Here is a 26472-nt window from a genome sequence, read left to right as displayed (position 1 = left end):
GATGAGGAATGGGATATTTATATAGTTTCAAAATACCTCCCCATATAATACTTATTAACTGCAAAGAGGGGAAAGAGCAACTCTACAGAGAAGCTTGGAAGATACCACCTTAATAAAGTAACTTAAATGGGCATCATCAGTAATGGAACAAATAGAAAACATGTGCCAACTTAGAAGATGGGATGAGACGAACACAGCATCGCTTCTGTGATATTACTGCCAAAGATACATCACCTGAATCAGGTCATGAGAAAACGTCAGAGAAACCCAAATGGAGGGACATTTTATAAAATAATTGGCCTTTAATCTTTAAAAGTGTCAAAATCATAAAAGTCAAGGAAAGATTGAGGATCTGTTCCAGAATGGAGGAGACTAGAGAGACATGGCAACAAAATGAAAAGCATGATTCTGAACTGTATCCTTTTGCCATGAAAATGTTATTGGGACAATTGGAGAAACTCGAATAGGGTCCGCTTGGTGGATGATAGCAGGTGATGGTTGTATTGTGGTTGTGAAGGAGAATGTCTGCGGGAAATACACACTGAAATACTCAAGGCATAGGGCATCAGGCAAGCAACGTACTTTCAGATAGCTCAGGGAAAAAAGGTCTTTGCATTGTATTTCCAAGAGCTTAACTGCTTAAAAAGTTGGTTTTTAAAAAAATAGTGGCTATTAAGATGCATAAAGTGGTAGGACAGTACCTAAAACACTGTAGATGCTCAAAAATGTTAATTCCCCTCAAAAATGCTAATTCTCCTCTTATAGCAAACACCACGTAGGCTGTCTGCCAAGTCTGTGCTCTTACTCTCAGAACTGCCTCTCCCATCTACAGGAGCAAGTTGCTATATTCCTGTTTGAACTGTGTGACCTTGACACAAAGGTAGATAAAGGTAGGTACCACTCTCAAGCTGACTCAACACAATTCTTTCTTCTAGGAATTTAAAATTGGAAATCAAATGCTAATTAGTTTCCTTTACCCACCTTGAACCTGCAGGACTTGTAAATTCAATGTAAATTCAGCTACATCTGACATCTAGGGGTAGCTGTCTTCTGCAGTAAGCATACGGTAGAAAAATTTGGTCTGCAGAGACGGAAGATAAAGCCGATGTGGAGAGAGAAACAGAGACAAGAGACAAGGCACGGGAGAGAAACTGAGAGCAGCAGCCTTAGTTTGTTATAGCATTCTCATTCTAGTACCTCATGAAGCCTCAATTCCCCCGGACACTCCAGTGTCCTAATAAATTTCCTCCTTTTGCTTAGATCAGCTTGAGTGGATTTCTGTCAGTTGTAGCCAAAAGTCCGGGACATCTCCTTCCCCACCTTGTGCCAAACTTTACAGCAACTCTGCTCTTCCACAAAAGGTGTCCTGGTGCCACTGCCAAGGCTGGACTGTTTGGCCACTGATATGACCCAATATAGCACTTCTTAAGGGCTCGGGGGGTCTTGAGTTGGTTTCACTTACCAAGGCTCGCCTCGGCCAACAGCAGGTAAGCAGGCACAAGCTCCACTGAACTCAGGCCATGCACATTCATGCGGAAGCGAAGAGAATGCAAAGCTGCTGGGACAGCATCTTCATGTTTTCCTTCAAAGAGATATTTCTGGGCTACGGTGTAGCAGAACTCAATCAAATGCTTCTGTGGAAGAAAAAACTAGATCATCCGGACGGTCTAATGGTAAAAGGCAATGCCAGATATAGAGGTACATTTGGAGATATGGCCAACATCTGACGAATTGATTCAGGGTACACAGTGAGCCTGCCTATATTAAGGTGGACGTGAGACCCCAAATAGGTGATATAAAAAGGCAAAGCTGGACTGTGAGTTCCTCAAGGTCCAGGAACAAGGGTCTTCTCAGCTTAGCTCAGTGCTTGGCATAAATGAGCGCTCAATATAAAATTATTAAACGCATGTTATTCTTACATTTATAATAAAAATTTAGTTTAGCAAAGCTGTCACGTCTCAGGACAATCCAAAACTTTCCACCTTTCTATTTGAGTTAATTTTGAGAGAACATCTTATTTTTCCCTCTGGAATTATCCTGCTTAGCTAATATCGGAAACAACTTTAACTCTGCATTGTTCTCAGGCCACTCTCAAAGTGTCACAAGACTAAAACTGATGAATCTGGTGTTTTGAGACTTACGGCTTTGAAAACGTTATTTTTTTGAACAAGAATTTATATGCTATCAATGCTGTGATAATAGTTTTCCTAATCTCCTTTACCTTTTCATTAGTATATCCATACATCATTTTTTGACCTCCTACTATGTGCCTAAGCTCTTATCACAGTTCTTGGCATATGTGGATGTTATGGGTAAATTTCGTGCCCCCATGAATTTCCTATGTTGAAGCTCTAACCCCAGTACTTCAAATGTGACTGCCTTTGGAGACAGGGCCTTGACAGAGGTGATTAAGGTAAAATGAGGCCATAGGGTGGGCCCTATCCAGTGGGACTGGTGTCCTTATAAGAAGAGGAATTTGGACACACAGACACCAGGGATGCGTGTGCGCAGAGGAAACCAACCCTGCTGACACCTATCATTGATCTTGGACTTCCAGCCTCCAGAACTGTGAGAAAACAAATTTCTGTTGTTTAAGCCCCCTGGCCTGTGCTATTTTGTTACGGTGGCCCCAGGAAACGAATACACCAGGTATTCAGGAAATATGTGGAGAAAACTGACGGAACGGTATCGAGGACATAACGACATAAAACAACAGTCGTGCCCCCAGAGCGGTTACCGTTTAGTGATCTCCCCCAGCACACCCTCTTTCCTGGGCGTTCCGCTGCACCCACAAGTCAAGCCCGTGGCAGTCCTGCAGGACGTACCTGCCGCTGCTGCAGCTGCTGCAGCCCGTGCTTCCGTTCTTCCTCCGAGTTGTAGAAGGGCATGGAGGTGCGCAGCGGAATCAGGAGCTGGCAGATCTTCTCGTGGATGCTGCCCCAGTCAGCTCTTTGATGAACCACACCACTGACAATAAAGACATGGGCTTCGTTATCTTCACCTCTGGCCTGATCTAAGATTCTGCTGGCCCTACTACTGGGCCCTAGAAATTAGAAGAGTAAGCCCAGGACAAACCAGGCAGGGAACCCCAAGCCATTCCTGACATGAATCTCTTTTCTTTCACGTGGTCATTTGATGGTGTAAAAATTAGTTGGGGACAGGGTGGGTGGGAGGCTGCTGTGTCTGCAGGCACAGGTGTGCTGCTGTGGCTATTCTGCTTTTCTGCTTAATTAGTAGCAACGAAGACAACTTTAGCTCTGCGTGGTTCTAAGACCATTTTCAAATATCTGAAGACTGCAGCTGACCGATTTGAGGGTCTTTTTTCTTGGGGAAGGGAAAGGAGTTTACATTTGATGAGGCCCTAGGAGACGCTTCCCTGTACTCGGTTCCACCATGTTGCATGGCTCTGGAGAGCACCACTTGCATTGTCTTCTGTGCTCCACGGGGCCATTCACACAGAACACACTGTGAATGCCCCCCAGTCCCAGGGGTACAGCAGGGGGTTTTGCATGTACCTACCTAACTTTTTGAAAACAAAACAAAATCTATTATTACTGTTTCAAAGATAAACAAGCATAGGCGCGCAGAGCCCAAGTAGTTACTCTAAGCCTGTACTCCAAAGCCAGTTGTTTTTATAGCTCTCCAGAGGGAGGTACTGTGACAGTTGGGTGTACTGCTCTTCTGGCTATTTTACATGCATATTTAGTGCTTTTAAGCACTTAATTGGACAGCACAGATATAGAACATTTGCATCACTGCAGAAAATTCTATTGGACAGCACTCCTACAGAGAATCCACTCCCATTCCTTAAATAATTGCCTCTGTGAATGACTCCCATATCTATTACCCAGTTCTGACCCTTCCTCCAAGTATGTTTTTTTCTACGTTTTAAAATTGATATATATTCACATGCCATAAAACTCACCATTTTAAGTGTACAATTCAGTGTTTTTTTAGTATGTTCTCTAGGTTATGTAACCATCACCCAACCTAATTCCGGGACATTTTCATCACTCAAAAAAAACTCCATCCACTCTAGCAGTTACTCTCATGCTTCCCTCCACCCATTGGTGCCCAGAAACCACTAATCTACTTTCTCTATGTATGTGTCTATTCTGGACATTGCACACAAATGGAAACAGACGATATGTGGTCTTTCACGTCTGGCTTCTTTCACTTAGGATGATTTTTTCAAGGTTCATCCATGTGGTACCATGTATCAATATTTTATCCATTTTTACAACTGAATAATATTCCACTGTAAGACTATAACACAATTTGTTTATTCATTCATCAGTTGGTGGACATTTGGGTTATTTCCACTTTGTGCCTATTACGAATAATACTGCTATGAACATTTGTGTACAACTCTGTGTGTGGACACATTTTCATTTATTTGGGGTATCTACCTAAGAATAGAATTGCTTAGTCATATAATAACTCTATGTTTAACTTTTTGAGGACTGCCAAACTATCTTCCACAGAGGCTGTACCTTTTTACAATCCCACCAGGAGTGTATGAGGGTTTCATTTTTTCCACATCCTTGCCAACACCTGTTATTTTTCTGTCGTTTTTATTATAGCCATTGTAGTGTGTGTGAAATGGTATTGCATTGTGATTTTACTTTATATTTCCTTAATAGCCAATAATGTTGAGAAGCACTTCATGTGCTTATTGGCCATTTGTATATCTTCTTTGGGGAAATGTTTATTCAAATCCCTTGCCCATTTTTTAACTGGGTCTTTCATCTTTTTCCTGTTGAGTTTTAAGAGTTTGTAGGGGCTGGCCCTGTGGCTGAGTGGTTAAGTTCACACGCTCCGCTGCAGGTGGCCCAGTGTTTTGTTGGTTCGAATCCTGGGCACAGACATGGCACTGCTCATTAAACCACGCTGAGGCAGCGTCCCACATGCCACAGCTAGAAGGACCCACAATGAAGAATATACAACTATGTACTGGGGAGCTTTGGGGAGAAAAAGGAAAAAAATAAAATCTTTAAAAAAAAAAGAGTTTGTAAAGAACTGGAAACTAGTTCCTTTTCAGATATATGATTTGCAAATATTTTCTCCCATTCTGTGGGTTGTCTTTTCACTCTCTTGATATTGTTCTCTGATGCACAAAAGTTTTTAATTTTGATGGTGTCCAAGTTTTTTCCTTTGGTTCCTTGTGCTTTTGGTGTCACATCTAAGAACAGTTGCCTAATCCAAGATCACAAAGATTCATAACTGTTTCCTTCTAAAGTTTTATGTTTTTAGCAGCTATATTTAGGTCTTTTTGTTTATGGTGTAAGGTATGGACCCAAATTTATTCTTTTGCATGTGGATATCCAAGTCTCCCAGCACCATTTGGAAGGAAACATTCCTTCTCCAATTGGCACTCTTGTTAAAAATCAATTGACCATAGATGCAATGTGTTTATTTCTGGACTCTCAATTCTGCTCCATTGATCTACATGTCTGTCCTTATGCCAGTACCACACTGTCTTCATTACTGTACCTTTGTAGTAAATTTTGAAACTGAGAAGTGTGAGTCCTCCAACTTTGTTCTTTTTCAAGATTGTTTTAGCTATCCTGGGTCCCTTGCATTTTCATATGAACTTTAGGGTCAGTGTGTCCATTTATGCAAAAATGACAACTGAAATTCTGATGGGGATTGCATTGAATCTGCAGATCAATTTGGGGAATGTTACTATCTTAACAATACCAAGTCTTCTAATCTATGAATATGAAACATCTTTCCTTTTATTTAGGTCTTCTTTTTAATTTCTTTCAAGAACATTTTGCATTTTTCAGTGTATAAGTATTATACTTTTTTGGTTAAATTTATTCCTTTTTTGGTGTTATTGAAAATAGAATGGCTTTCTTAATTTAATCTTCAGGTTGTTCATCACTAGCATGTAGAAACACAACTGATTTCTGCAGATTGATCTTGTATCCTGTAACCTTGCTGAATTCATTTGCTGGCTCTAATAGGTTTTTTTGTGGGTTCTTTAGGGGTTTCTCTATATAAGATCATATCATCTGCAAATAGAGGTACTTTTACTCCTTATTTTCCAAGCTGGATGCCTTTTATTGCATTGTCTTGCCTAATTGACCCAACTAGAACCTCTAGTAAAATGTTGAATAGAAGTGGTGAAAGTGACATTCTTGTCTTATTCCTGATTTCAGGAGGGAAAGCTTTTAGTCTTTGACTATTAAGTACAGTGTTAACTCTGTGTTTCTCTATGGGTTTTTCATAGATACCCTTTACCAAGTTATGGATGGTACTTTCTATTCCCAGTTTGGTAAGTGTTTTTATCATAAAAGGTGTTGGATTTTTGTCAAAATGCTTTTTCTACATTTATTGAGATGATCATCTGGTTTTTGTATTTTATTCTATTAATATTCTATTATTAAGGATTCTATATATTAAGGGTAATATTCTAGTAAGTCTTATATTGATTGATTGTATGTTGAACCAACCTTGAATTCCTGGGAAAAATCCTACCTGGTCATGTTGTATAATCCTTTTTATGTGCTGCTGGATTTGGCTTGCCAGTATTTTGTTGAGGATTTTTGCATCTATATTCATAAAGGATATTGGTCTGCAGTTTTCTTTTCTTGTGATGTGTTTGTCTGGTTTTGGTATCAGGATAATATTGACCTCATAAAATGAGTGGAGAGCTATTCCTTCCTCTATTTTTTTCTTCTTTGAAAGAGTTTGTGAAAAATTGGTGTTAATTCTTCTTTAAATATTTGATAGAATTCACCAGTGAAGTCATCTGGTCCAGAGCTTTTCTTTGTGGAAATTTTTTTTATTACTAGCAAAATCTCTTGGGTTATAGATCTACTTAGATATTCTATTTCTTCTTCAATCAGTTTTGGTAGTTTGTTTCTTATTAGGAATATATTTCATCCATGTTCTGTAATTTGTTGGCATACAATTGAACATAGTATTCTCTTTTATTTCTGCAAAGTTGGTAGCAATGTCCCCGATTTCATTTCTGATTTTAATAATTTGAGTCTTCTTTTCTTGGTCAGTCTAGCTAAAGGTTTGTCAATTTTATTGACCTTTTTAAAGAACTAACTTTTGGCTTTGTTGATTCTCTTGTTTTCTTGTTATGTATTTCATTTATCTCTGCTCTAACTTTTAATATTTCCCTCCTTCTGCCAGCTTTGGGTTGAGTCTGCTCTTTTTTCTCTAGTTTCTTAAAGTGGAAGGCTGGGTTATTGATTTGAGATCTTCCTTCTTTTTTAATGTACGTGTTTGCAGCTATAAATTTCCCTCTAAGTACTGCTTTCACTGCATCCCATAAGTTTTAGTATGTTGTGTTTTTGTTCTCATTTCATCTTGATGAGGTTCAGGACAGGCTTCCGTGAAATAATGTGGATTATTTTGAGTTGCAAACAACCTAGGCTCAGAAGGCTCAAGAAGAACCTTTGACCTTCCCCCAAACTGCCTACAAGAACTTAAGATAGAAGGGCCTGTCCCAGGAAGGAACTATCACCATAGATAACTCTAGTATCATAGGAACTAGGTGAGGTAGACAGGGAGGAACTTAGCAAGGCCCATTTGATCAAAGTCCTCTCGGGTCCCATTGTTTCTAGATGGCCCAGCAAACATTTGTTTACCAAACATGAACTCTTTTCATCTCCCTGTAAATTGCCTTTTTTCCCTTTGAAGTCCCAGGTCTCTATTTCCTTTCCCTTAGTCCAGAATGGCATATATACCTCATTTTGCCTGACTGTCCCTGGAATTTTTCTTGCTTATGAGAATTCCCCATGTGCATGTATTAAACTTTGCTTGATTTTCTCCTGTTAACCTGCTTTATGTCATTTTAATTATTCAATCAGCTATAAGAACCAGAAGTTGAACTACCGCATTTTTGGCTTGGTTGGCAGGATACTCACTGGTTGGCAAGATCTTCTCTGGCTGAAAAAACTGCCTTGTCTGGCTGGAAGAACTGCTTTCTCCCTAGGACTAGTGCAGATGAAGAGATCCTGGGTCATCTGACAAGACACAAGAGGTAATATTTCTTACCATGTCAGCTTCCCAGAATCTCTTATCTGCAGGGTCTGGTGAAAGCAAGCAATGAGAATTTTTTCTCTCTCATTCTAAATTTAGATCAGCAAGAGAAAATATTTGTGAAACTAGTTTCTTAGGCTTTCAGCAACTCTGGTATTCGGTGCAATACTCTCAGCTTTATTGATCCTTTTCCTCCCAGAGATGGTCATTGTTTTTTTTCTTTGTCTCTGTCTTTCATGTGATTTGTCATAAGAAGGAAATACCATAGGGTAGGACATAAGCCTAAGCCCTGTAAGCCTGTTGTCTGAGGCAACCCCGCAGACTGGTGAATTTGAGAGTCTCACCAGATTGATGTCTATTTAGATAAACTTTGCTGTGGGCTAATATGCACATGAGGTAAAAGCTATTGCTCAGGGACATCTTGGGAGCCAAAGCCACAAAGTTGGCGGGCAAGGGTGGAGCGCTGAAGACCCATGAGGGTGCTCACCACCACAGGAAGGCTCCCATGATAGGATAAATGGGTCATGGAATGGGTTAGATCAACAGTAGGTCACCCACAACCTCAAGAAAGTTTTGGTGCAATGAAGTACTCTGTAAAACACACACGTGGCACATCCCTCCTAGGTGTTAGTTTGGCCCCAAGAGACTCAAGGCTTAGCTAAAGCTGTTAATATGCATACAAGAAAAAACAGATGAGGTTTTTCCTTCCTTCTTGTTCTGTCCTGAGAGCTTGGCTTTTTGGCCGGTGAGAATATTATCTGGTCTCTGCCAGAGTGCACCTTGGTGGCTAGTTGAATAGACTGGGGTTCCAAGATGCAAAATCACCATCAGCACACTCTTTGTCTGGCTGTGCCAGCTCTCAGAAGAGTTTATCATAAGGGGTCCCAGTCCATAAGAGGCCTTTTTGTCTCAACCTTCATTGCTCGTTAGTGCTAGAAAAATACCATTCCAGTAGCACCTGCCCAGTGTCACTGATTAGTCGGTCTGTGACTGGAGGCCTCCCATGCTCTCCTGGGAGACTGGAGACACCATTTTCACTATACCACCCTTACTACCTGTGCAACGAAGGTCTTTACTTTCTCTGACTATTTTTGGGAGTGAACTTTTTGGGTCATGGGGGCTAACCATCTGTGCCCTGTCCAGGGATGCCTCTAGCATCCATGGTAAAGATTTATTCTAAGCCTGGAAAGTTACCTCTGGGTCTTCCCATAAGGCTTATTGTATTGAGTTGCTATTGGGATAAATATACAAATGAAGATCCTTTTGATCAATGGCCAGACAATGGATCTTTTAAATTGGAAAAACTTCTTTATTTTAAAAATATTTTAGAGAGCGCTCATCACAAGCAGCTGCCTTATTGGTATTTATGAGAGCATCAAATTGAAAAGAAAACCCAAAATAAGTATAACAGTTAGCCTCAGGGAATTCCTTAATAAAATGAAAGAACAGAAGTCAGACTTAGAACAAAGATGAAAAACAAATCTAACAAAAATTCCCCTTCTCCTCCCTCTTACACTCTCCCATATCCCCTACTCCCTGACCCCCGAAGGTCTTTCGGATCTCTAGGTCCCTGGTTTAAACCTGCTCCCTCTCAATGCTCAGCTCCTCAGCCAGCTTCTCAGCCAGTTCCCTTAGATCCTTAAACTCCAGCTTCTCCAGAAAAACCTCCAGCTGCCTATTTTAACTTCCCTCTTAGAAGACTTACAGGAGGCACTCAGGCCTGACCTCCAAGCTAGGGTCTTACGAGTCACTTGCGTAAATGCTGAAAGCCAAGAAGTGAATTTAGCAGAAGCAGCCAGGAAGGGCCAGAAGGCTCACTTTGCTGTCCCTTATGAGTCCTCCTACTTCCCAGGGCTCTGTAATCAGGCTCTGCCAGCTTCAGGCATTCCTATGCAGTGTCCATTGTGGATGTATCCTGGACCTCTGCTCACAGAATTCACGTCCGCGGGACACCAGCCAATTTATTAAATTATAAAACCCTCCTGCCTCCATTGTCAGAAGATCCTACAAAATTTAGAGAGGAGTTAGAAAGATTAGCAGCAATTCACAACCCCACTCACAGAGACCTTGACTGGCTGCTAAGGGATGTTCTTCTAGCCCACGATTATACAGTAGTTATCAAACAGGCCAGACGTCCCCCTGGAGAAGATCCCTCTCCTAGGGGAAACAGACCGCCAGCCCCTCTCCAAGGCCCTCCTGTAAATGGCTAGGAAATGGCTCTGCTAGAGGCGATGTTCAAGGTTTAATAGGAATGATTTTAGAGGCATTTCCTCCTAAAGTTAATTGGTCAAGAATTGAATTGTGCACTCAGAAAGGAGGGGAACATCTAAAGGCCTTTGCTGAGCGTTCTATGCAAACTTTTCAAAGCCACGCTGCACTAAACCCAGAAGCCCCAGAGCACAGGGCTCTCCCAATTCCTGCTTTACGAGGAAATTTTCTCCTGATATTAGAAAACAAATTCAAAATAGTGTGTTTGGTTGGCCTGGGCAACTGTTAAGTGTGATAATGGAAGCTGCTACACAATTCTTTGAAAAAAGTCTGCAGGAAAGCAGCAGAAAAAAAAAAAAATTAAAAGCAACCATTCTCTCTTTGCAGCTCGAATCTTCAGAGGAGAAAAATGTGACTCTGAGAGTAAATTAAAGCCTGCTCAGAGGCTCCCTATTTGCCTCCAGACAAGTGCAGGTATTGCAAGAAACTGGGGCCTTGGAAAAAAATTGTCCCACACTTAAGAGAAGGGAACATTTAAGAATTATCCGCCGAGGCCCCAGCAACCCCAGAAGGTTCATTTTTCTCCTCCTGAGGGGCATTTCCCCCTCAAATGATGGGGTCGGCCAATCCTCAGTGGCACCTCAGAGCCTACCATTAAACTTAAAATAGAGGATGGGGAACTGAATTTCTTAATTGAAACTCGTGCAACTCTTGCTACTATCCATTCAGAGGATTTCTTTGTCACCTCTGATTCTATTCAAGCTGCTAGAGTCTCTGGGGAGCCTATTTCATTGCCCATAACTCAGCCCACCCCAATATCTTTACGCCTTAACACCCATCATGCCTTTCTAGTGTCTGACTGTTCTACTAGCAAACTTTTTTGGCAGAGATTTTTTTTCTGTAAATTTACTGTCACTATAAATTGTAATGAGAAAGGTGTTTTTATCTCCCTGCCCTCAGACCAAACCCCAAATCTCCTATTTTCCTGCTAGAAAGTGATCCTGATTTAAATTCATCTGAAGAGGATGAGTCTTTAAAAGATGTTTCAATTAGTCTTTGGGCTACACATGCAAATAAAGTAGGATTGTTACCGAGTGCAGAACCCATGCACATTACTTGGAAAAAGAATACACCGTTTCCATCAGTAGCCCAATACCTGCTTCAGGGACGCAGTACAAAGAACTTAATCTGTAAGACTTCCTTTTGCAACAGAGTGTACTAGTTTTTACTTCCTCAGCTTTTAATACTCCAGTCTTGCCAATGAAGAAGGCAAATTTGACTCAGTTGGGAACCAGATCTATAGATTTGTACAAGATCTGAGAGTCAGAAACTCTTGTGTAATTCCTCAGCATCCTGTGATCCCTAATCCAGCTGTCATCCTGACCTCAGTTCCTGCTGATGCAGCCTGGTTTACAGTAGTTGATCTCTGCTCAGTTTTCTTTCCAATCCCATTGCACCCTGACTCACAATTTATTTTTACATTTACATTTACGGGGAGGCAATTAACATGGTCACACCTACCTCAGGGATCTCCTTCAGTCCCCCTCAACATTTTCCCAAGTCCTTAAAGCAGACTTGGATTCTGTAGCCTTTACCCAAGGCTCCACACTTGTTCAGAATGTTGGTGACCTTGCATTCTGTAACCAAACTAAACAGGGAGCTCTTAGAGACGCCCTCATTCTCCTGAAGACACAAGCTGCATGAGGCCATAAAGCCTCCAGATCTAAACTTCAGAGGGTACGAATGACTGGTACCTACTTAGGGCATGAGATATCTCAAGGCATCCAAAAGCTACCCTCAAAAGCCTTGAGTCAATTTTGTTCATCCCTCTCTCCCAAATGACAAAACAGCTACATAAATTTCTAAGGGCAGCTAGTTACTGCCACCAATGGATTCCTAACTTTGCAGCCCTTGCTAAACCTCTATATGCCCTTCTCCCAGATATCATTCCAGAGCCTATTTCCTGGCCTTCACAGGCATTAACCTCCTGTGAAGCATTAAAATTTGCTTTGTCCACAGCTCCGGCTCTTGGCTTACTTAATTTTCACAAATCTTTTCATCTATACTGCCAGGAAAATAATGGGATTGCTACAGGCAATCTAGGACAGTCTATTGCCTCTCAGATATGTCCTATAGCATATTTCTCATGCCAACTAGACCCTGTGGCATTAGGTATGCCCCCATGCTTGTGTGCGTGGCTGCAGCTGCCACCTTGTTTGACAAAGCCAGTACTCTTACATTAGGCTCCCCCATTCATCTCTATGTTCCCCATGCCGTGTCTGCTGTTTTACAAGTTCATAGGACGCAGCACCTCTCTACACAGCGACAGACCACCTATGAGCAGGCTCTCTGACCAATCCTTTCATCGCAAACACCATTGTAACACTTTAAATCCAGCTACTTGATTAACCCTCCCTGATGATGGACAGCCTTACTCTACTCGACATGACTGCCTTACAACTATAGAATTGGTCTCAAAGCCATGAGAGGATCTCTCAGACATCCCTTTAGATAACTCAGACTTACTTCTATTTTGTGATGGCTCCTGTAAATGAAATTTACGGGGAAACATAAAAACTGGTTATGCCATAGTTTCCCCTCATGAAACTCTCAAGGCTCTTTAGCCACTGTAAAATCAGCCCAAGCTGCTGAACTCATAGCTTTTACTAGACCTTGCACCTTAGCAAAAGGGAAAACTGCCACTATCTACACAGACTCCAGATTTGCTTTTGGAGTCTGCATGCTGTTGGCACAATTTGAAAATCCATGGATTCTTGACTTCTACAGGAACTCCTATTGTTAATGGGCATAGACTCCCTGCCCTATTGCAAGCTTTTCATCTTCCTTCTAAAATTGCCATTGTTCATTGTTCAGCCCATACTAAGGAGACAGATGCTCTGTCTTTAGGAAATGATAAGACTGACAGAGCTGCTAAACATGTAGCTCAAAACAGACCCCCCTAACCTTTTTCCGCTGAACTTTTAAACCTGCCTTAATGCCCGGCTGATAATATTAACTATCAGACAAATGCCCCACAATCTGAAAATAACAATTGGACAAAAAAGGGTGACAAATAATGATCACATGGATTGGACATTGGGCCAAACGGAATTCCTGTACCTCCTTTGCTTTTGGCTTTTTGGCTTGCACTTATCTCCCATCAAATGGGACATATGTGTACAGTGGGGATAGTTAAGGAATTGACAGACAATTGCTTTTGCCCTGGCATCCACAAAATTTCTGACCAAGTTATTTTCCAGTGCACTACTTGCAGATCTCACCAAATTTCTGAGAGAAATCAACATACCCCAGGACGTCCTCCTAGGCCCACACTGCCCTTTGCCGCACTCCAAATCAATCTTATAGATTTGCCCCCAGCCTTAGGCTACTGTCACTGTTTGGTTATTGTCTGCATGTTTAGTGGATGGACAGAATGCTGTCCATCTAGACGTGCTGATGCCACAACACTGGTAAAGAAATGAATAACTGAAATTATTTCTCATTTAGGCATTCCTTTATGGATTGAATCAGACCAAGGAACTCATTTTACAGCAGACATAAACCGCTTGCTTGCAGAAACTCTGGGGCACTCATGAAAATTTCATATCCCATATCATTCTCAAACTGGACTTAAATGGCCAGAAGCTTTGCCCTGAGCCCTTATAAAGATCATGGATTAACTCCTTTTGAAATAGTTTTGGACACCCGATGCCTACCAGCATCTCTAAACCTTTCATTCCTGGCTTAAGTGAATACTGTAGGAACTTAAGTGAAAAATTCGATGCTGTGACTAGCTATACACAAGAATTAACTAGTATACTTGAAGCACATTGTCAACAGGTAAAAGAGGTGTGGCTCCCACCGACTGCGAAGGCTTGCCATCCCTTGCCACCAGAAGACCAAATGTACATCAAGGTCTTTGAGGAAAACATGTGCCATCACCTTCCTGGGAAGGAGCTTATGAAGTACTACTAATCACCTACACTGCCATCAGAATAAAAGAAAAATCTTCCTGGATCCATGCAAGCCATGCCAAATAGACCCAGCACATCGCTCTCAAGACAGCTGGGAGACAGTTCCCACAGATGACCTAAAACTAAGGATCCCCAGGGCCAATTCCCAGGCCCCAGAAGCAGCTGGCATCATGAAGTAGACAGCTTTTCCCAAGATCACAGACCAAGAAACTGCTTTCACCTATTCTCCCCATCCCCTCCACTTTTACAACTCCCGATGCACACACTTAAAAAAACAACCTTTTATTACTAACGAATATTTTTAAAATCATTTCTTAGAAAGCTGACTGGAAAGAGTTGGTCTCTATCCACCCTACTTCTCCTCTCTAAGTTTCCACTATGGGTTCTTTTTCAGTCTGTCTTACTCTTACTAGCCCTCTCTTTTTCAACAGGTTGAGTGCAGACCAAACATCCCCTTATGCCAGTTTACTAAACCCTGGCCATGCTAACTAATCAATCTGACTGTTGGTTATGTCAACATCTAGATAGTGCAAAAGAACCTTAGCTATTCTTTGTTTCTTCTGATATGAACACCTGGTGGACCAATATGGAAGATGGATGACCACAGGGTATGGTATCCAAAAGAAAAACATCACTCTGACTCTTCTCCTAGCTCCTTCTGTCACCAAATACTCCACCCTAAATGTCAGCCAACTTACAAACTTGGGTTCCTTTGTCCTAAGTTTGTGCCACATAAATGTGCCAGTGGAGATATCATAGAGAAGCTGCTTGTGTATCACAACTCCAGGTTCTTTTCCCCAGCTTTGGAGATTATGAATTGGAAAGGCGATCTTAAATCTCTCCATGGTAATGGAACAAGAGTTCAATACCACTGTACAAACTTTGAAAACACTCCAGTCAGAGGTTAACAGTCCAGCCTCTGTGGTGCTCCACAATCGACGTGCTCTGAACACACTGACTGCCCAGCAAGGAGAAGCTTGTGCAATCACCAGTGAGAAATGTTGCTTTTAGGTGAATCAATTAGGGCAAGTAGTATGCAATTTATATCATTAAAAGAGAAGATTAACATTTTCCAGCAGATAAATGAAGCTCACACATTTTATTGGACTGACCTATCCCAGGATTGGGGAACTGGTTTAACGGGGTGTGGGGAAATGTGCTCCAATCTGTTCTTTTCTGTTTGTTCATCCTCATTCTAATCTATGTTCTTTTCTCCCTTTGCAGATTTCTTACCATTCGGCTACTAACCCCTTTTCTCTCTCCACAGTCACCAGTTCAGCTTTTAATATGTGAAACTTCCAGATAAATTTCAGAAGAGGGAAATGACAGGGTTCAGGGCAGGCTGCCTCAAGATGTGGCACTCTGGGATGCAGATTATTTCAAGCTGAAAACAATCAAGGCTCAGAAGGCTCAAGAAGAACCTTTGACCCTCCCCTAAAGTGCCTAAAAGAATTTAAGATAGAAGGGCCTGTCCCAGGAAGGAACTATCACCATAGATAACTCTAGTATCATAGGAACTAGGTGAGGTAGACAGGGAGGAACCTAGCAAGGCCCATTTGATCAAAGTCCTCTCCTGTCCCTTTGTGCCTAGATGGCCCAGCAAACATTTGTTTACCAAGCATGAACTCTTTTCATCCTCCTGTAAATTGCCTTCTTTCCCTTTGAAGTCCCAGGTCTCTATTTCCTTTCCCTTAGTCCAGAATGGCATATATACTTCATTTTGCCTGACTGTCACTGGAATTCTTCTTGCTTATGAGAATTCCCTATGTGCACATATTAAACTTTGTTTGAATTTCTCCTGTTAACCTGCCTTATGTCATTTTAATTTTTCCATCAGTGATAAGAACCAGAAGGGGAAGGGGGGAACTTTCCTCTACTCCACAATCTCAAAGCATTTTCTAATTTCCCTCGTGATTTCTTCTTTAACCCATTCGTTGTTTGAGTGTGTTATTTCCATACATTCATAAATTTCCCAAATTTCCTTGCTATTGATTACTAATTTTGTTCCATTGTGGTTGGAGAAAATACTTTGTATGATTTCAGTCCTTATAAATTTATTGAGACTTGTTTTATAGTCTAACATATGGTCTATTCTGGAAAATGTTCCATATGTACTTAAGAAGAATGTATATTCTGCTGTTATTGGGTGGTGTTCTATAGACATCTGTTAGGTCTAGTCGGTTTATAGTGTTGTTCAAGTCTTATATTTCCTACTGTTGTTCTCTCTAGTTGTTCTATTCGTTATTGAAAATGGGATATTAAAGTGTCCAACTATTATTATTGAATTATTTCTCCTTTCAATTCTGACAGTTATTGTTTCATGTATTCTAAGACTCTGTTGTTGGATGCACACAATCTTGGGTTTTTGCATTTTTATTGCCTATTACATATTTTTATTTAATGTGAGGAAGTTAACTGTTTCATTCCATTTATACATATTCCAAAATAGGTAACAATAACCTAGAGCAGGGGTCAACAAAGTTTTCCTGTAAAGGCCCAGATAGTAAATATTTTAAGCTTTGAGAGCTGTATGCTGTCTGTTGCAACTACTCAACTCTATTGTAGCACAAAAGCAGTCATACACAATACACAGCTGTGTTCGAGCACTCTTTCTCCTTCCTTCCTTCTTTCTGGGACAACAGAAATGCAATAAAGTGTTTTCTTCATAAACTGTGACTGCTATTACAGAAATTACACAAAGCATTTTAAAAAGGTTTTTTCGATACAAAATTGTTGTAAACGAATCAATAAAAGCACTTAACAGCCAGGATATAGAAACAGTTGAGTTCCACAGGGTATTTATTAAGTAGGGGCTTGTTGAATAATGGTGCGAGCAATGGAAATATTAACTTAACTGCCTGAACTTTTGTTCCACTGAGAGCCTTTGACATATCTTCCTTTCTAAATAAAGTGAGCATTATTTATATATTCATGAGCTCTCTCATTCTTCATCTGTCTCACCCCTAACACCCAACACAGGGCTACGCATAAAGAAGGAGTTGAATGGGGTTGGCCCAGTGGCACAGTGGTTAAGTTTGCATGCTCTGCTTTGGTGGCCTAGGGTTTGTGGGTTCGGATCCTTGGCGTGGACATGGCACCACTCATCAAGCCATGCTGTGGTGGCATCCCGCATAAAAAATAGAGGAAGATTAAGGGGCCGGCCCCATGGTCGAGTGGTTAAGTTCGCGCGCTCTGCTTTGGTGGCCCAGGGTTTCACTGGTTCAGATCCTGGGTGTGGACCTGGCACCGCTCATCAGGCCATGCTGAGAGGGCGTCCCACATGCCACAACTAGAAGGACCCACAACTGAAAATACACAACTATGTACCAAGGAGCTTTAGGGAGAAAAAGGAAAAAAATAAAATCTTTGGGCCTGGCCCGGTGGCGCAGAGGTTAAGTGTGCACGTTCCACTTCTTGGCGGCCTGGGGTTCACCGGTTCGGATCCTGGGTGCGGACATGGCACTACTTGGCACACCATGCTGTGGTAGGGGTCCCACATATAAAGTAGAGGAAGATGGGCACAGATGTTAGCTCAGGCCAGGCTTCCTCAGCAAAAAAAAGAGGAGGACTGGCAGTAGTTAGCTCAGGGCTAATCTTCCTCAAAAAAAAAAGAAAAAAATAGAGGAAGATTGACACAGATGTTAGCTCAAGGCCAATCTCCCTCACCAAAAAAAAGACTTTAAAAATATGTTCTCAACCAGGGCTCACAATCAAGTAGCTTGTGAGCCAGACATGTTCTGTTTGGCCATTATCATGTTTCTTAAACTAAATTTGAATGTCTTTAGGCAGGGCATTCATTCTCCAGTTCACCACAGATCCTACTGTCTCTGACTATTGAACACTATTTCACTGTTTTCTTTTCCCGGCCAGTAATCTGTGCCCCATATGTTAAATAAACAGAAAAATTATTGCAAAATACTCTTATCTATATACCATAATTTGCTAGCCTATAGCACTGAAGCCTCTTTCACCTGTCAGTAATGTTTCAGTGTGTACTTTAATAAAATTTCCTTTTCTTAAAAATGTTCTATTCCCTGGGAACATTCTCACAATTCAACATAGAATGACATGCACATGATTATACAGAGTGTATAAAATAAATGTATTTATAGAAAAAGAATGTAAGGAAATTCACCAAAATATCAAGTTATTGACCTCTGGGTTATGAGATTACAGATGATTTTTCTTCTTTATTTTTTATATTTTCAAGTTTTCTGCAGTGAGCATAAATCACATTTATAATCAGGAAAAAAATCATTTCCCAAAAAAATAAACTTTCACAAATTCAAGTTGATTGTCCTTCCTGCTCTTTAAATTTGGGATGAGGAAAAAGAATATTTATTGAGTGCCAACTTGGTCCCAGACATGGTGCTAGATTCTTTACATTCAATCACAAAAACCCTGTGAGGGAGAGGTACTAAAGGCCCCATATTTGAGATATAGAACAACTACCTCAGTTTTATTTTATGGAAAAATATTGAAATCTCCAGAACACAAGGATATAGAAATCTGGAGAAAAGAGGGAGAAACAAAGAGGTGAAGACCTTAAAGAAAATTAAAGGCAGTGAAAGAAGAGAAAGAAAATAATGGAGGACAAGAACATAGGAAATGATAATTTATTCATGCGTTCATCAAATATTTAGTTTCGACTATTTCAAGACACTTTGCTGGTGACCTCAGGGTATACATAGATGGGTCTGATACAGATCAAAGGACAGCATACATGTGACAGTCCTTCTACACATACTCAACATGACACCCTGCACTAATGGAGCATAACAAAATTGAGATAACACGCTCACCAACAACTAAAATGGAGAAGAGAAATAAGAGTCATCTGAGAGCACAGCGTAACTGCAAAGTGAGTTGAGGGGAAGAAGGAGGTACTTCTGGTTGGAGGGATGAAGGGGACAGGGGAAGACGTGGAGGGATGAAGGGGACAGGGGAAGAAGCAGAGGGATGAAGGGGACAGGGAAGACGTGGAGGGATGAAGGGGACAGGGAAGAAGCAGAGGGACGAAGGGGACAGGGGAAGAGGTGGATGCTCATACCAGGCAAAGGGGTCGAATCTCTCCCAAGTGCCAGGTCTGTACTTAAAGTTGCTTACTGGCCATCTCTCCTAAGTGACTTGAAGGCCCCTCAAACTCTGTGTCCTCAATCCAATCTGTCACCCATCACCTCCTCCCTCTGTTCCTTGGCCAGTTAATAGGTTTATTATCTATTCAGAAGTTCATTTATTCAGCAAATGATCATTGAGTGTCTGGTATGTGCGGGCACTAAGCCTAGTAAAAGACACAGATATTTAACAAATAAACATAAGAATATAAAAGTATAGGAAAAGTGAAGAAAAATGTGAGAGAGAAAAATGAGAGAGGAGTATTTAGATTGGGATTTCCAGAAAGACCTCTTGGAAGAAATAACATTTCTGGGAACTGAAGGATGAGAGGGAGCTGGGAAGATTCATGGGTGAAGGGGAGGTCCCCAGCAGAGGGTACAGGCTGGGCAAAGAAACCAGGGAGGGAAAGACTTAGCAAATTAGAACCGAAAGAAAGCCTCTGAAACTACATCATGGAAAAGAGGGGGTGAGCGTGGTGGGAAATGAGGGTAGAGAGGTAACCAGGGCTTTGCAGTTTCTGTTACAAATTCTGAATTGTATTCTATACACAATGAAGACACAGCAATGAAAACACATCCCTGCTCTCATGGGGCAAACAGACTAGGGAGGAACACAGACCATTAAACAACTGATTTCAATCTGGGTCATAAACGTTAGGATAGGAGACATAAACAGTGCAGTGACAGCACTGAGGAGGGACACCTAACCCAGTCTGAGAGAGGTATGTCCACTCTCCACTGGGACCCCTGCAACAACTTCTCAATCAGTTATGCAACTTTCAGTGCCTACCCTCCAATCTATCTTGCACACCACTGCCTGGCATCTTTCCTTAATGCAGATGAGAACATGTCAAAACCATCATGGCCTCCCACAGGATCAATTTCAAACTCCTTGATCTCACATCATCATTTGGCCCTAAACTTTATCTTCTTGTTTAAACTCCTACTACCACCTATCACAATGATTTTGCAAACTCTTTTTTTTTTTTTTTTGAGGAAGATCAGCCCTGAGCTAACATCTGCTGCCAATCCTCCTCTTTTTGCTGAGGAAGACTGGCCCTGAGCTAACATCCATGCCCATCTTCCTCTACTTTATACGTGGGCCGCCTGCCACAGCATCACTTGATGAGTGACGCCATGTCTGCACCCGGGATCAAAACCAGCGAACCCTGGGCCACCAAAGCGGAATGTGTGAACTTAACCGCTGTGCCACCAGATGGCCCCTTGCAAACTCTTTTTGACTCAACCCATAGTAAGAAATACGTTTTACCAGTACAAACATACATATGCACATAAAACACCAAAACAAAAAGTTTTAAGAAACAATTCAACTAGGATTACTCTGATACTTTCTCTTCTATTTTTTTTCCTAAAATGCTGGTTGTGATTTATTCACCACCTGCTAATGAGTCCCAGACTGCAGTTTGAAAACCAATGACTGCTCCCTCCACTATCATCTTCTCTAATCTCTACCCAGCTCTGAACAAAGTGTTCTTTCATCCCTTACCTAAGATATCCTGGACCCCAGGAGTGACCTACCCTTCCTTCTTTATTGTTCCTTCACCTAGCAAGTTCCTACTGACCTTTCAAGACTCAGCTCAAATGCGACTTCTTCAGAGAAACCTTTCCAGATCCTGTCCCCGTCACCATCCTTCCGTCCTTAGAGGTCCCAGGGAATGGCACAGCCTGAGTGTCAGTACTTGCCACATAGGGTGTATCATAATGACTTTCTTTTTTAAACAAGTTGGTAGGTTTCTGAACACCAGGAACCTAGCTGTTTTATCTCAGGCCCAAAATAGTCTAATCTGAAGCAAAGGTCTTAGATTGTTATGCTGAATAAAAGAAAATCGATCTTCTGTTGTACTACACCGCCCACACGCTCACCACCGTGGCTGTGCACCGGACAAACCAGCCTTCCTTCTACTGCTCAAACGCGTCAGTCCTTCCTCCCTCAGAGCTTCACTGTGCCACTCTTCCCCCAGCATTTCCAGGAGCCTGCTCCTACCTTATCTTCAGATCAACAGTCTACCCTGAAAGGCTGTCTGCCCAGACTCCCATCACATTTCCTTCGTCTTTATGGCATTTATCACTCTCTGAAATTTCCTTGTTTTGTGTTTGTTAGTTTACTTAGCCGTCTTCCGCAGATGTTAGATCTTTGAGGGAGAGGGTCTACCGAGTTTTCCCCAGGAACTCCCCCCAGTAGAACAGTGCACAGCACACAGTAGGCCCTCAACAAAGTCTGGTGACAAGCGAGTGAGCGGGAGAGGAGGCAGATGAGTACACAGAAGTCCCAGGGACCCGTGTGGGAGCCGCCTGGAGGGTTCCCTGGTGGGGCCTTTCCGGCTCACGCAAGGCAGCCAGGCCCACATCTGTGATGGGGAGAGAGCGAGGGACCTGAGCGCCCAGGTGCCACCTTTCAGGGCCTACCAGTAGTAAGTGACCGTGCAGGCCGTGCACACCCGTTCGGCCGGGGCGTCGCACACCTCACAGCAGAGCCGGCGCCCCTTGGGCACCGCCAGCGGGTAGATCACGTTCATGCTGCAGCCGGCGGCGTCCGTCTCCAGGACGGTTGCCAGGCCAGGCTACGCGGGACGCCGGCGTCACGTGACCACGACGGGGCAGCCTCGTTCCCAACATTTCAAGGGCAAGAGGGAGGGGCGTGACTCTACTGACCCCTGGGGTGTGTTTGTGGGGTTAAAAAAAAACCGAAAAACGACTCCCACACAAATCTCAAACGTTAAATGGCCCCCAGCCTAACTCCCTTGGAATCCAAGTCCAAGAAGGCCTATATGGTGGCCGGTAAGGATCAAACATGGCCTGTTCTTTACCCAGGCTAGGGAACTAACACGACGGCACGTGACCCTTCCAGAGGCTTGCGCAGCCAAGAAGCCCCGTCAGCTCGGCGTCAATATTTCTGGGATGTACGGCAGAATCAGCACGCATTTCCAGACGTGGAGAAACCTACAGTGACGTCCAGCGCAGGGTAGCGAACCTCCCCCTCGTTACTGCGGCTGCGCGTGGCCCAGGTATGGGGGCAAGGGGCGTGGTGCCGGCCGCCCTGGAGCCTGCGCAGGCGCGGGGGCGCCAGAGACTGATGGCGGAAGTGGATCTGGTCGCCGAGTTCCCCCAGCCAGCCGGTGCCGCGCGCTGGGCCGAGGTTATGGCTCGCTTCGCCGCCAGGTTGGGCGAGCAGGGCCGACGGGTGGTGTTGGTCACTTCTGGAGGCACCAAGGTGCCACTGGAAGCCCGGCCAGTGCGCTTCCTGGACAACTTCAGCAGCGGGCGGCGCGGTGCAGCCTCGGCCGAGGCCTTCCTGGCCGCGGGTTACGGCGTTCTGTTCCTGTACCGCGCGCGCTCCGCCTTCCCCTTTGCCCACCGCTTCCCGCCCCAGACCTGGCTGTCGGCTCTGCGGCCCTCCGACCCAGGCCCTTCGGGCTTGCTGAGTCTGGAGGCCGAGGAGAATGCACTCCCGGGCTTCGCTGCGGCTCTGCGGAGCTACCAGGAGGCTGCGGCTGCCGGCACCTTCCTGGCCGTAGAGTTCACCACTTTGGCGGACTATTTGCATCTGCTGCAGGCTGCGGCCCAGGCCCTCAATCCGCTAGGTGCGTGCCCTGGGAGTCCACCGGTTGCCCCGAGGCAGAGCCTTTCTCCCCGACACTTGTCCCCCTACCCACTCCTTACCCCGGGTCTCACAGCTGGCGAGCCTGAATTGAAAATGAACTGATCCTATACCCACTTCCGGTTTATCACACCCTGTGCTTATCTTTGCAGGCTCTTCTGCGATGTTTTACCTGGCTGCGGCCGTGTCAGATTTCTATGTGCCTGTCTCTGAAATGCCTCAACACAAGATCCAGTCATCTGGGGGCCCACTGCAGGTGATGGGCGCTTCTCTTCCAGAGATCTGATCCCCTATAACCAATCTTGGGTTAATTCCCTCTTGATCTGGAGATGGCCTTTCTGCATTCCGTATGTGCTAGGCACTAGGGATACAGAGATGAATAAGACACCGCCCTCCCTCAAGGACCTCACAATCTAGTGAGGGAGCTGGATACAGACATAATTACAATACAGAGTGATAAATGCTCTAGTAGAGGTACGTACAAAGTGAAGTCAGAACGTGGGGTGAGTGAATCTTGGGGAAGTCAAGGAAGGCTTTCTGGAGGAGATGACTTGAACTGGGTTTTAAAAGATGAGCAGAGGGTATACTAGACAAAGCAGGGAAGGTCTTTCCGGATAGGGAACATAATTGGAGTTTGGAAGTGGGCAGTATGCTGTGAACCGAAGTTTGGTAAAGCTGGAGAACAGGGAGAGGTGGAGGTGGAGGGCAGACTGAAGAAACACTCACTTCATACAAGACTTTGTATTCTTTCTTAAGGAGCTTGGGCTTTGTCCTGTGAAGCCGGGGGAAACATAAATAGGAGAATGAGATTAAGGTTTTATTTGAGGAGAACATTCTAGCATCGTATGAAAGGTGAATTTGAGAGAGAGGGTGGTCGGGGATAGACTGGATGGAAGTTATTGCTGTAGTTTAAGGAAGACGTATGGGTAGGGTAGCGATGTGGTTGAGATGTTGAGATGATCTGGCTTCTTGGAACCTTAGGGAATTCTTAGTCATTTATTGGTGATACAAGTAGAATTTAAATAGGAGAAACTCTACCTGTGGAGCACTTGCTGACTTTGTAGGATAGTGCGTTTGTTCATTTCTTCAACAAATGTTTATCAAGTGCATGCTCTATGCCAGACATACTGTAGGACCTGGAGATAAGACAGTGAAAAGACACATGCTGTGTCCTTATGTTGCTTATACTCTGCAGAGGAGATGATAAGTAAGTCAAATGCATACTATGTTAGGTAGTGCTAAATGCTAAGGAGAAAAGTAAAGTGGGGTTGGGTATATGATCCCTATTACACTTGCCAACTTTTTGAGGGGAAACCCTGATGATTAGCTTAGTGATTTCACACTTTTGAAATTCTGGGAGCTTTAAGTTTATCCCGTATTTTTTAGTTCTGTCTTGAAAGTACACAAAACAACTCAACATTCCCTTTAGAAGAGATCGAGAGTGGTATAAAGGAGTTTTGATCAAGTGAAAATAAAGAAAATCAGATCTGTTTCCTCAGTGCTAAGATGTATTACAAGTGACAATTTTTAAATGAAATCAAATAGCCATTCTGTTAGTGTAAGAAATATTTTAGGCTGAGAGGCTTAAAAACTTTGTTTATAAACCCAACTTTATTTGAGCTTTTGCCAAAGTAACATTTGCATGAATAGATTATTTGCATTTGTTTATGTGAGAGTTTGGTTGAAAAAATAAAGGGGAATGTTTGAGAAAATGTAACGCTGTTGTTTAGAGCTCTGTTAATGGTGATGAGGGTGGCAGGCCAGGGCTGAGTCATTAGATGTGGTTTGCCCCGGAGTATGGATGAAGCCTTGAAATTAGTCATCCTCATGAACCCTATAGAGCCAAGGCTTTTAAGCTAAGCATTTCATGTGCTTTGAAGAGTTTGAGAAAGAGAAATCCCACTTAAATTGACATAGCCAAAAATCTGAGTCCCTGCTTCTTTAGTTTCCCATGAGATTGACCTGGTAGGTAGTGACCGTTGTTTGCTTATTAAGCTTTTCTTTTTCCAATACAGATAACAATGAAGATGGTGCCAAAAATGCTTTCTCCTTTGGTTAAAGACTGGGCTCCCAAAGCATTTATAATTTCCTTTAAGTTGGAGACTGACCCCTCCATCGTAATTGATCGTGCACGGAATGCTTTGGAAATTTATCGACATCAAGTGGTGGTGGCTAATATCCTTGAGTCCCTACGGTCCCTTGTGGTTATTATAACCAAAGACTCAGAAACCAAGTTATTGCTATCAGAAGAAGAACTAGAAAAAGGCATAGAGATAGAAGAGAAGATAGTGGATGACCTTCAGTCTCGACACACAGCTTTTATAGATGACAAAAACTGAAGTAAAAAGCCCATATAGGATCAAAAATTGTTCAGTGGACCAGGGCTCTTACGAATGGTGAGAACTAGAATAAATCCTTTGCTTTCATAAAGACAGAAAATGAAGGGACAAAGCAGTGAGTGGTGTGCAGGCGAATATGGCTTGGTATTTGTCTTTTAAAGATCATTTCATCCTCGTTAAAAATGAAAACAAAGGCAAAGCAGTTATGACCAAACCACCTGACACACTCACCTAAATGTCAACTTGATTTTGAAAATGAACAGGAGCTGTTTCTCACTTGTAAGAAAAAGAGCTTATTGGGAATTATATTCCTCAAAATATACATATGGGGCCTGACTATCAACCTCCTTCATACTATAAAAAGGATTATGGATGCATGAATGGCCATGCTTTGAAGATCACATATTTGTTGATGCCTGCTATGTGGTAGGACCTGAGGATTAAAAAGGTGAATGAACATGCCTAATTTGGGAAATGGATATCTAAAAAATTAAGTGCAATAAAATGTGTGCCCAAAAGCCGATACAGTGGAAAAGATGTTGTTTTTTGGAAATTTATTAAAGATGGGCGTAGGAGAGGACAGCTCTCTAGAGATAGAATGCCTCTAGAATGACGAGCTTCCCACTCCGTTTACTTTTTGCATCTTGTCCTAGATTCAGTCCCTATTTGAGTTTACAATTTACCTTTCAAATATTTAGGACTGCTTTGCAGGGAAACTTAATCACCTTGGGCCAGGCAGGGGCCCACTGGTGACCTCTGCCCTGAGGGAAGCATTACAATGTGGTAAATAGTTTTGGCTTTGGAGTCATTGTAGTCAGGCTTGACTATTCCAGGTGTGCCACCTACTAGCTTTGTAAACTTAGACATGTGACTTAGTCTCAGTTTACTCATCTATAAAGTGGGGATAATTTCTGCAAAATAATGCCATTTGTTGTGAGATTTAAATAAAGCAGTGAAGGGGCCGGCCCCGTGGCCAAGTGGTTAAGTTTGCGAGCTCTGCTTTGGCAGCCCAGTGTTTCACGGGTTCAGATACTGGGCTATGGCACCGCTCGTCAGGCCATGCTCAGGCTGTGTCTCACATGCCACAACTAGAAGGACCCACAACTAAAATATACAACTATGTACTGGGGGGATTTGGGGAGAAAAAGCAGAAAAAAAAAGAAGATCGGCAATAGTTGTTAGCTCAGGTGCCAATCTTTAAAAAAAAAAAAAAACAA

General features: G+C 42.7%; 2 protein-coding genes across 22 annotated transcripts in view; one reads left to right on the top strand and one right to left on the bottom strand.

Moving 5' to 3' along the window:
* The window catches only part of ZMYND12 (zinc finger MYND-type containing 12), a 35292-nt gene extending 13338 nt beyond the window's left edge, over positions 1-21954 (bottom strand). The window contains exons 1-4 of one of the 18 annotated variants that reach the window (XM_070610021.1): positions 21725-21917; positions 7887-7985; positions 2826-2967; positions 1463-1634 (exon numbers count right to left, since the gene is read on the bottom strand). In XM_070610021.1, the coding sequence (XP_070466122.1) occupies positions 1463-1634; positions 2826-2888 (235 nt within the window). In that variant the 5' untranslated portion in view covers positions 2889-2967; positions 7887-7985; positions 21725-21917. Of the gene's footprint in view, positions 1-1462; positions 1635-2825; positions 2968-7886; positions 7986-11730; positions 11842-20880; positions 21192-21724 lie in introns of those variants that run through there. The other 17 variants (XM_070610015.1, XM_008529726.2, XM_070610023.1 and 14 more) reach the window with 17 other exon arrangements.
* On the top strand, positions 21877-25778 carry PPCS (phosphopantothenoylcysteine synthetase). 4 transcript variants are annotated; one of them, XM_070610028.1, is made up of 4 exons: positions 21877-21977; positions 22130-22899; positions 23069-23172; positions 24932-25778. In XM_070610028.1, the coding sequence occupies exons 2-4, from the start codon at positions 22326-22328 to the stop codon at positions 25253-25255; spliced, it is 1002 nt and encodes a 333-aa protein (XP_070466129.1). In that variant the 5' UTR covers positions 21877-21977; positions 22130-22325; the 3' UTR covers positions 25256-25778. The 4 variants fall into 4 exon arrangements, with proteins under 4 accessions (XP_070466129.1, XP_070466131.1, XP_070466130.1 ...); XM_070610030.1 differs by having other exon boundaries at positions 21948-22323; XM_070610029.1 differs by lacking the exon at positions 21877-21977 and having other exon boundaries at positions 22338-22477.
* The last annotated feature ends 694 nt before the right edge of the window (positions 25779-26472 follow it).

This window comes from Equus przewalskii, chromosome 2 (assembly GCF_037783145.1).
Source record: "Equus przewalskii isolate Varuska chromosome 2, EquPr2, whole genome shotgun sequence".
In the NCBI taxonomy this organism is placed as follows: Eukaryota; Metazoa; Chordata; class Mammalia; order Perissodactyla; family Equidae; genus Equus; species Equus przewalskii.
This window is presented reverse-complemented; position numbering and strand designations above follow the sequence as displayed.

Excerpts from the sequence above, each read along its gene's own strand:
- PPCS (XM_070610028.1), top strand. The coding sequence starts at position 22,326 with ATGGGGGCAAGGGGCGTGGTGCCGGCCGCCCTGGAGCCTGCGCAGGCG. Across the intron at positions 22,900-23,068 it reads CCAGGCCCTCAATCCGCTAG|GCTCTTCTGCGATGTTTTAC; the intron begins GTGCGTGCCCTG and ends TTATCTTTGCAG. Across the intron at positions 23,173-24,931 it reads CATCTGGGGGCCCACTGCAG|ATAACAATGAAGATGGTGCC; the intron begins GTGATGGGCGCT and ends TTTCCAATACAG.